Source organism: Aedes aegypti, chromosome 3 (genome assembly GCF_002204515.2).
Source record: "Aedes aegypti strain LVP_AGWG chromosome 3, AaegL5.0 Primary Assembly, whole genome shotgun sequence".
Classification (NCBI taxonomy): Eukaryota; Metazoa; Arthropoda; class Insecta; order Diptera; family Culicidae; genus Aedes; species Aedes aegypti.
The window spans coordinates 22,241,345-22,252,668 of NC_035109.1; the positions used below are offsets into that span (position 1 = coordinate 22,241,345).

At 33.8% G+C, this 11,324-nt stretch overlaps 1 protein-coding gene across 1 annotated transcript in view; it reads right to left on the bottom strand.

The window, feature by feature from the left end:
* LOC5572230 (Golgi-specific brefeldin A-resistance guanine nucleotide exchange factor 1) overlaps window positions 1–5,525 on the bottom strand; it is a 50,593-nt gene extending 45,068 nt beyond the window's left edge. Inside the window, exon 1 of the mRNA XM_001653872.2 lies at window positions 5,255–5,525. Coding sequence (XP_001653922.2) covers window positions 5,255–5,356 — 102 coding nt within the window. The 5' untranslated portion in view covers window positions 5,357–5,525. The remainder of the gene's footprint in view (window positions 1–5,254) is intronic.
* Between the last annotated feature and the right edge of the window lie 5,799 nt (window positions 5,526–11,324).

The window sequence follows — 11,324 nt, forward strand, 5'->3', positions numbered from 1 at the left end:
CTTACCTCTTCATTTAAAATGTTGAACATCAGATCTTAATGATTTATGCAAATTAAAATGATTGCCATTGCACATAAATAAAGACAACTTGGTGTGTCCAAAAAAAGCCCTTTTTTATCCGACCTGACCCAGTAATCCACTAGAATATTTCCGACCACAGGAACATTCCCGAGATCCCTTGGCCACTATTAGGAACTAGATATGTGGGCCAGTATACTGACAAAAAAATATTTGAATCCGTTAAGTATTTGCTGAGCGGTAAGAGTTTTAGTATTTTTGCTTTCACTCAGGCCTATACGGGTTAATTTTCATGTACATTTGTGGAGTTTTTCGTGGAACGCCCCTAAAAATCACTTTTTTCATCATAACTTGGTTGGATGATTTTTAACAATTTTCAATTGTTCTAGTGTTATTTGTTACTGGCAAAAATCCATAACTTTATCGAAAAGAGCATATTTTTATCTCTCATACTTTTCGAGTTATTGAAGGAATTATGTAAAATTTTGATCATTTTTGACACTAAAAATCATTAGGTTGTGCACATTTCCGCAGTCTGAAACTTGCACATCCAATGGTTTGAAACTAATACTATGAAATGCAGAGAAAGTCACTTTTAGCCTGCTTTAGCCTGACGGTCAAAAGAAAGTCTGAAAAAATGTTTACTTACATGCACATATAATTTACACTTATCCACAATACTGAGGCCTGTGAGTTGACGCCTTTGTTTACTCTAAAATGTGTTGAGGCCTTCTAGTTGTGGCTTGTTTTTTCATCATCTTCTGATGTGGCCTTTTGAGAATCATTCAAAATTGATTATGAAATAAGGAATTTGAAGTGTAGAAGAGTGTTAAGTGGTGAAGTAAAGTACATGGAGATCCCTACTGCAAGAGAAGATTCGTGCGGTCGATTAAATATGTGATTGATTGAACCCTTCGTCATCCATGAACATTATGTATGTGCTACGCGAGTTTGTCGTCAAGAAAATGTATGGAAATATTGGTTCAATTGAAATAATATTGCAATTGAACGTTATTTTTCATGCAATTGAAACCAAATCGTGTTTTTGTTGATAATTTGTGAAGTACAGACAGGCTGACACAGGTATTATTAGGTAGTGTGATACATCAGTCTACAGGAACCCGATAATGTTCGCCGTTTAGACAACCACTGTATAAAATAATACAAGGAGCAGTCGCTCCGTAGTATAACCTGCATCTACTTAGTGAAGTTGGAACGTTTTTCGCAATCTACATTGCAATTTTGATGTTTGTTTAACAGGCCTCAACTCGGTTTCCGTCAGATATAGAAATGAGGCCTTTTTGAGAAAAGGCCGCATTTGCGATGAGTATCCTAATTAGCGGAAAATGAGATGGGGCCTTTTAGAAAAATGTTATTTTTTCAGCTTTTATTCATATTTTTAAATGACTATTGTATGTTTTAGTAAGAATAGGCTCTTATACACTGAAATCAGCAGAAAACCGATTTGTTTACATTTTGGACTTGAGGCCTTTTCAGTTGTTGGTCTTGAAATGATATGTTTTAAATGTTGGGTAGCTATTTCAAATAAAAGGTTGATTCTAACAGTGGCGACTCGTAACCTCACTCGTAACCAGGCCTGTGAGTTGACGCCTTTGTTTACTCTAAAATGTGTTGAGGCCTTCTAGTTGTGGCTTGTTTTTTCATCATCTTCAGATGTGGCCTTTTGAAAATCATTCAAAATTCATAATAAAATACGATAATTGAAGTGTAGAAGAGTGTTACGTGGTAAAGCAAGGTACATGGGATGTAGTATGTGATTTATTCAATCATCGTCATCGATAAACATAATGGATGTGCTAAGCGAGAGTGTCGTCGAGCAATTATATGGAAATATTTGTTCAATTGAAGTAATATTTCAATTAAACGTTATGTTTTATGCAATTGTAACGAAATCGTGTTGTTATCAATAAGTCGTGAAGTACAGACATGCTGACACAGGTATTATTAAATAGTATGATACAAAATACATCACTCCACAGGAACCCGACGGAAAATTTGATTATGTTCGCCGTTGAGACTATCGCTGTGTAAAATAATACATGGAGCAGAGCAGCTGAAGTATAATTTGTATCTGCTTAGTAAATTTGAAACATTTTTTCGTAATTTTAGTTTCAATTTTGATGTTTGTTTAATAGGCCTCAACTCGGTTCCAAGTAAATATAGCAATGGGGCCTTTTTGGAAAAAGGCCGCATTTGCGATTAACATCCTAATTATCGGGAAATGAGATGGGGCCTTTTAGAAAAATGATATTTTTTCAACTTTCATGCATATTTTTGCATGACTATTGTATGTTACAGTAAGAATAGGCTCTTATACACTTAAATCAGCAGAAACCCGATTTGTTTACATTTTGGACTTGAGGCCTTTTCAATTGTTGGTCTTGAGTTCTCCATTCACAGTGGCGCGGGAAGTGGGTAGGACAGGTAGGACATGTACTACGCACAAAAATGCCTGGGTAGGACAGTCAAAGGATTGTCCTACCCACGATTCTACAAAAAAAAAAAAAATCAAGATCAGCACAAGAGCACAACTATTCCATATTGATTTTCGTGCCACCTCTTTTTTATTGAAACATTCATGTTTTGATAAATATTTTACTATGCACATAAAAATTACCACACCTTGTTTGAAAATGTTGTGGAAAAAATGAAATTAGTGTAGTTCCATATTGAAAAATTAAAAGCATAACAGTCTCTAACTCTCTACAAGTTCTTGGCTTATTCCATAGAAATTTATGGAAGTAATTCGTAGTAAATTCATGAAAAATGATTTGATTAAATTCCTAAACATATTTAGAGCAGATAATGACGATTTTTTTGAAATTTTGTTTTGAGTTTTGTTGAAGAAATTCCTGCGTAATATATGACTCGATGAACCATTTTCCAAACATCTTTTGTTTCTCCTGAATACTTTTGCGATTAAACGAGTTATTTCTGTGTAGAGAAAAAAAAAACTATTATAGAACTTCCTCCAGATATCATTTTGCTAATCCTTCTACCGAATTCTCTAGGAGATCGTTCAAAGATTTCTACAGAATTTCTTCCGAGGAAAAGGGTTTTTTAAAGAAACCCTACAAGAATTCCACTGTCTGTTCATGTGGATTCCTTCAAAATTTCATCTAGCGAAAGTGTGCCAGTTATGGCCATAGTGGTTCCCTATTTGGCCATATGTAAAATTTCGATAGCTTTCACATTTTTTTATATTTTTGAATGTTTTAACATCTAGACACATCCTTTATCTTACTGCTAAAACACACAAACCTTTTCAAAATGTGAAAAAAAAATCAAGTTTACACGTATGGCGAAATAGGGAACCACTATGGCCATAACTGGTACACCTACACTACGTTTCCACCCAGAAATCTGTAATTCCTTGAGGGGTTTGAACATTTTTTTCCAGCATTTATCTAAGGTAGTAGCCTGCAGTTTTAGCAAACATTGCTTCAATACGAAACATCGAAATTTCTTTATAAAATCCTGCGGAATACTATCCCGAGATTCGATTGATTTTTTTTTTAGATTATCTAGGAAGTTATTTCATGATCCTTGTTTATTAATGGTGACTTTGAAACTTACCCAAGCTTTATTAGAGATTACTCTAGGATTTTCTTTAGAAATATCTCACGGATTTATATTTTCGGAAAATTTCCTTGGCATTTTCCTGGAGACATTGCTAGAAGAATTCGTGACAAAAATCGTTCAAAACTTACTTGAGAAAAACTCAAAGAATTACTGGAAGAATTTCTGTAAAAATCTAAGAAGGAATATCTGAAACAATTGCTGAAGGTATCTTAAGGGAAATCCCTACTTGCAGTCTTATATAAATTGTAAGAGACAACTTTAAATGAAATTGGTAGAAATTTCTGGAGAAGATATTGATTGAAGTTTAAAAGATGTTTTGACTAGGAATCTTGTAGGATGTCCCACAGAAATCTATGGATGAATCACTAGCTAAAATGTTGGAGCAGTTGGGACTTCCTTGAAAAATTTATCAAATAATTTTTGGAGGAATGATTTCTGAAGCCTTTCAACAACACTCTTCAGATGATTTCTGAAATAATCGTTGGAAAAATTCCATTTCTGTGGTTCTCATTGGGAAAATCAGGATTGAATTCTTGTGGGATCTTGAACAAATTGTTTGTACAGTAACAGTAGAATTTCATCAATTCAACTCAAAATCGACCAAAATGTCACTTACACCCTTTTGCGTTTGAGCTCCTCAAACATAGAAACTTTGAATTTACAGTCCAGAGTTGAAATTATTCTTAGCTTCATTGTGCACAAAATATTTGCTAACGTTTGTCCTACCCATGGATTCGAACGTGGACGCGCCTCTGTCCATTCATATTCCAGTAATTTTTCAAGAATTAACATCTACATCTGGTTGTATAAATTCTGTAGGAATGATATCACTTCAGGGTAGGGCAATCTTTTGACTGTCCTACCTAGGTATTTTTGTGCGTAGGACCAGTGTAAGCATTTTAATCTTACAGAGGAAGCTGTTCTCTACATTTTGACATGTTTATTGGTTACGCTGTATAATTAATAATTCGGGACAAAAACCCAAAATTACTTTATTAAGGTAAAGATAAATCGAAGCCAAGCCTCAAATTTTGAAAAGCACGGATCTGGAAAACCAAACATCCGTTTGAGCTAAAAACTTAATCGATTGGTCACTAGCTGGTGGTGACCAATCGATTAGGTTTTTAGCTCAAATGGATGTTTGGTTCTCCAGATCCGGGCTCTTGAAAATTTGAGCTTTGGCTTCGATTGATCTTCACCTTAAAGAGTCCAAAATACGACTGCTACTCTAGGTGCTCCGAAGCAAAACTTGCACGATCGTCTACTAAGCAAATTACGAAAACATTTTTCCCAATTAGCATAGCATTTTTTCCATTTTTTTACATTTGTTTCAAAAGGCCTCAACTTGTTCTTCTTTGGTTTTTGGTCAAATATGGAAAGGTGGCCTTTTTACAATGATTATGTTTCTGTAAGAGTAGGCACTAATATACAAAACTCAGTAGAAACCCGATTTGTTTACATACTGGACTTGAGGCCTTTTCTATTGTTGGTGTTGAATATGGTAAATATGAAGTATAAACATTTTAATCCAAGAATTTCCAGTTTTAGTTCCCGATGTACACCAATTTACGAGATTACAAGCAAGATTATTCCTCTGGCGGTGACTGTAATTAAAATCTCCCCCCATACGAACCTGATAGGAATTGGAGCTCCAGCGAGAGCCACGACGCATTGCCGTTGTCAGGGTGGACATTTCCCCGCGGACGACGAAGATTCCGTTGCCCGGTGGAGACATTTTTCACGCTCAGCTGCCCAACTATCCAACGAAGCACAAATCAATCGCACAAAAAGAGAAAATCCGTTCTAAATAGCACAAAGTTTCCAGCAGCCAGCAGTGAGCCACCAAATTTTCACCATCCTACAGTTCCAACTCACAGTAATGACGTTTACTATTTTTCATTCTTTCTGCACTTTGCCACTCTTTTGACAGAGAGACGAATCGCCAGCACAAAAAAGAACAGTGATGGAGGAAGATTTTCCCGCCCCTTCCACCCGTTTTGTCCACGAACCGGGACACAGCTAGCGGACGTTTGTTTTGATTATGATTCGTTCGTTTTGACGATGCGAACGCCACCATGGCGGTGAATGTGAGCATCGTTCCACGTCGCCGTCAACTTCAGAAAAGGGCCTAGCCCTTGCTCTAGCCACAGGACTCAACCAAATAAAATTTGTTGTTTTGCAATTTGTAAGATTTGTAGGCGAATTCCGGCGCGTATTTTCTTCGAAGAAAGGAATGTTTTCTTGCTGGTGGGCAATGAACGAAAATTTCTTCTCTTTAAAGAATTTGTTCGCCGGAATTCGCCTACACGGAGCCACAAATCAACACAACTTTAACTTCTTTTGGCGCAATTGGGCTCTTTCGTGGGATAACCCAAATTTGGGTAAACCACAGATAACAGATGTTTATGCTAGAACAAAAATCTTCTGAAAACTTGTGTAAATATTCAAACTAAAACACGTTGAAAACACTAGCGCCACCACCCAACGTATTGCTGCAATCAGTGGTGAATATAAGTATCTTGAAATGTTTCATATTCACCACAGATATTACCATGGAAACTTAGCGATAACAGCGCCACCACGATATTGCTACTTGTGTTGCCACTTAAAATCACCATTAAATTGTCTTACACAGTTTTACAATCGGACATAAACATCTGTTATCTGTGGGTAAACTGACATACAGTGGCCCAATTTCATATTCGTACAGGATACTGTTTCCACATCTAGTCAGTAAAAAACTATTAAATGAAGTATTGAACTACAAATACTTTATCCACATTGAAGGCAACAGGTGTCATCTATTGTTTGCCAATCACAAAATGTTTCCATTTACATTCATCTTTGGATTAATAGAAAAGTATTGAATTGATGTCTAAAATTCATCCAATTCCATATTCGTACACCTACCAAAATTCATACGCACAACGTTCAAAACTAAATTTAGAAGCTCTATTTGATTACTGAAATGCTTTATTATGATGTTCAGATGTAGTGAAATACATTTGGACAATTTATTAGTGGACATATATGAAATTTAGGTAAAGTTATGAGAAATGCCAGTTTTCCAATGATTTTTGCTATTAAATCCTATAATTCGAACAATAACGTTTATTTTTGCCATTGGATCCAATCTATAGATTATACTCGTAAGCTCTGATAGAAATTTAGTTGAAATATATTGTTTACAGAAATCATAAACAGTTTTTATCCCTTTTGAGTTTAGAAAATTGTTGTGCCATAAGTTCAAAACTCTTCAAAAATGATATTTTTAATCAATTTAAACCAAATTTTTATTCTAAACAACAGGTGAATGTTAATTTTGAATTTGTCTGTAAAAATAATTTGAACTACGAACTTCGTTTTACAATAAAGTACCCTAAACTTCGCTGTACATACCTCCACATAATTGATGTCATCGTAATATTCAATTATCTTTGAAATAATATTCAAATAATATTCAAAATAGCACCCTATTTTGCAATTTATTGATTTTATAAGAAAAATACAAAATAACTTGAATGAGCAGAGAGCATTGATATACTATTTCATAGAATATATCCTGTTGTTTTTATCATTTAAAAAAACGTTTGTGTTGCGGTTATGGCAATAATATTTATTCTTTAAATCTCTATAATCATGTTTGGTAGTAAAATGTAAAATAAAAATTATAATTACGCAATGTTTTGACAGGAACATTAACTATGGACTATGTATATACATTTAGGAGCCAAACATAGAGAAATTGACTAAAATTTTTGGTTTTGGATTTGTTAAAAATGTTATACCACAGATAACAGATGTTTATGTCCGATTGTAAAACTGTGTAAGACAATTTAATGGTGATTTTAAGTGGCAACACAAGTAGCAATATCGTGGTGGCGCTGTTATCGCTAAGTTTCCATGGTAATATCTGTGGTGAATATGAAACATTTCAAGATACTTATATTCACCACTGATTGCAGCAATACGTTGGGTGGTGGCGCTAGTGTTTTCAACGTGTTTTAGTTTGAATATTTACACAAGTTTTCAGAAGATTTTTGTTCTAGCATAAACATCTGTTATCTGTGGTTCTAAGATTCAAAAGTATAAGTTGTCGATATTCACTCCTAGCTACTCTAAAACTGATTATAATTTTTTGAAACTTGTGCAATATTCGCAGTTATCATTCTTAAGGAAGTGATGTTGAAAAAAATGCAATTTATTGTTCGACTTACCGAATATTTTAGCAAACAACATGGGAAAACTGGTATTTTTCTTAAATTTACTTCAGTTTCAAATATGTCCCCCAAGGAACAATTGGTAGCTTTTAAGATACTTACGTGTTTAATACAAGCTGCATAGCAGCAACCTTTGCTGAACAAATTTTTAGTTGAATCATTAATTGAATAAAATTAATTTCCGCGTATAAAAAAGCTGTTATTCCACTTGCAGTTTGTGTTTTGAATAAGAGCAGAATAAACCTCCGAAAATGCAAATATACACTGAAACAAGCGTTGAAGTAATGAGAACCATGAACAAGTTTTTAAATTTACTATTCCAATCACGATTGAGCTATCAAGAGCGCCTTATATTTGCGTTTTGGTCCTTCTCGATCCAACCGCATCGATAGCGGAGCGGTAAGCGTTCGCGCTTAACAATCCCAAGATCCTCGGTTCGATTTTGGCTTGCTGCAAGTTTTTTTTAACCATGATATAGTAATTTTTACTGTCGAAATGGTACCATGGTAAAATTGAATACACAAAATATTTGAAATAAATGCAAATTTAGTCTGCACAAATCAAGTGGCGCTGTGTATTTAATTTAACCCTCTAACATAGTATTTTCAACTGCAACGCTGTTCTCAGTGTAGTAGCTTTTGTTCTACAACACATAAGAAGTTTAACAATTGACTGATTAAAAGCTTCTATAGGTTGTAGCCATCATTTTAGTAGAATATTGAACATTTGATTAACAACAAATCGTACAAAAGTTTCAGTGTCTAATACTTAAAATGTTGACCAGCATGATTAGTAAAACTTATAAACAATGTGAATAACAGTATATGAGTATGCTCTTATTCAAGCAAAACATGTTATGTCTTTTTATGTTATTTTCAAATGTTTCAAATGTTTTTCAAATCAAATCCAAGACGTGTATACGATGGATGGATTAACGTAATGGACGTAATGCCGACGTAATGGATCAACGAGGGTAAAGTTCGAATCACATTGGATTAAAAATATCAAAATTTAAATTTTCTTAATGTAGTGATCATCATCTGCGACGTTATTGATATCGGATAAAGTTACTAATCATAACATTTTTAATGATAATAAAAGTATAAATAATAATTTAACAATAGTTACATGAAAGTGGTTACCCAACTTACAGTCAAGTGTCACAAATAAACATACATAGTTAATTATTGTTGAACAATGGTGACAGCTGAAAAAATGCCCTACAAAGAGCTGAGAAAATGGTATTTAGTTCCTAATTTAAGTCTATGTTCAACATTTTTCATTGGAATGAATAATAGTAGAATCAACACTTATTAAACTTCTCCAGAGAATCTCTGCCGACTTGTCAAGATTGTTTTACTAATGAGTTGAACAAGTCATTTTTCCTTCTATTAAAGAGCCAATATTCCACCAAACAAATATAATTGTGTAAACAGATGTACAGGAGACGAACTAACGTTTTGGTTGCTTCGCACTTCAGCTGTTTCCATGTTTAACATGAACATGATTAAATGCTGAATAGGTATTTTATAAAATCCAAATACAACATAGATATATCATCCGAGCAGGTCATCCAAAGAAGTCCAAAATAACTATTACTAAACACATTCTTCAGCAACAAAGAAGTCTTAGAAAAGAGGTCACACCATAGCCAAATTTTTGAAAAATGGACAAAATATCTAAAAATTGCGTTGTATTCCTAATGTATTGCAATGTTCAACTTACTAATATTATTATTATTTATCTTTATTTGAGTGGCTTTTCGCCCTTGGCGAATTAGCCACAAACTTACTAATATATAAAAACATGTTGGATACAATAATAACTGATGCTTTCTCAATACAATATTCAATTATGCTTGAAAAATATTTTGAATCAGTCTTCTGACATAGGATTAATGATTGAAATATATTTTATACTAGTGCTCCCGGCAAACTTCGTCTTGCCATCAAGTAGGCTGTTGAAAAACGCCATGAAAGTCACGTATGAAAAATGACAGATTAGTTTTCTCCCGTTTTCTCCACTATCCCGATGACTTTCCTAAACTTTTTCTTCGCACAAACACGTCGGAGATCTGGACGAATTCAACAGTGAAGGAATCATGTAAGTCCAATCACCCGTTCTCAAGCCATTTCGTGACATACAAACACCATTCCTTTTTTATGTATATAGATTTGTATAATGTTTAATAGATGGAAAAAGTACGACAAATAATTAAAATATTAACCTAGTAGAAATATTATACATTTAATAAATGAATTTTAGTATAGTTAGATGAACAATTTAATTAACAAGTTAAAACTTATTATGAAATTCGATTAATCATTTCAGACTGTTTTTACTTTGTGCATAAACTTTATTTTTGACCAGCATTGAAATAAATTTTCTCACTGTGCGCTATAAATAGCCGACTGAGTTCAGCTCGCATCAGTACTGAACAGCAGCAGAAGTAATGCGCTTATTCAGTTGTTCATCAGCATAGCACGTGTTGATTAGTTATTGTTGAATAGAAGCTCAAGCATGATCAATAATCAGCTACAAGAGGTTTATATTGGGCACTGGAAGGCTGATATGTGAATTCAAGGATGGCGCAGATAACAAGGTATACCGCTGACGATGGGAAGGTCTCGAGTTTGAATCCAGAATTCAGGTAATTATTAAAAGTGTGGTTATTAATTCATGGCAAAGGTATACACTGCATTTGATGTATACAGTGTTAGCTATTTTTAGTCATTTATTTGTTTTCAATCAATTTTGTGGCAGTTGAGTAAAATCTGAGATGAATGCTTATAAAGCGATTTTGAAGTTGTAGAATTAAGTCAATATACAACGACACGCTTTATAACTTCTCCAAATTTGTGTGAACAACGTCTGAACAAAGGCTTCACTTGGAAATAATTAAAATCTTGTTAAACATGATGCTGAATTAAACTGCAATAATGTAGTTTGTTAAACTAGCGTTGTTAAATCATCAAACCTTATTAAGCTGAGTGAAACCTGAATAAACATCATTACAATATATGATTACAGTCACTAAATGATAAGAAGCTTAATAATTTCGCCAGATTTGCTTGAACAATGTGTGCGTAGCAGCTGCAAAGTAATATAATAAAGCAACTATACAGTATGTAGTTGTGAAAAATTGCTTAATAAATGATTATAAAATATGCAAATGTTTCTTGGGCCGCTTTTAAATTTTCCAAATGTATTCTACTGCATCTGAACAACCCAACGAAGAGTTTAAGTAATCATCTAGTCCATTAAAATTAGTTTTGAATGCTGTATATTTCTTTTTTGTTAGGTGTACGAATATGGAATTGGGTCAATTATAGACACAATCTCAATACTTTTCCATTATTCCAAAGATTTAAGCAAATGAATACAGTTTGTCATTGCCAAACAATAGATGACACCTATAACCTTCATTATTGATAAAGTATATCGAAGTCCATGCACCATTTAATAGATTTATACCAACTTGAT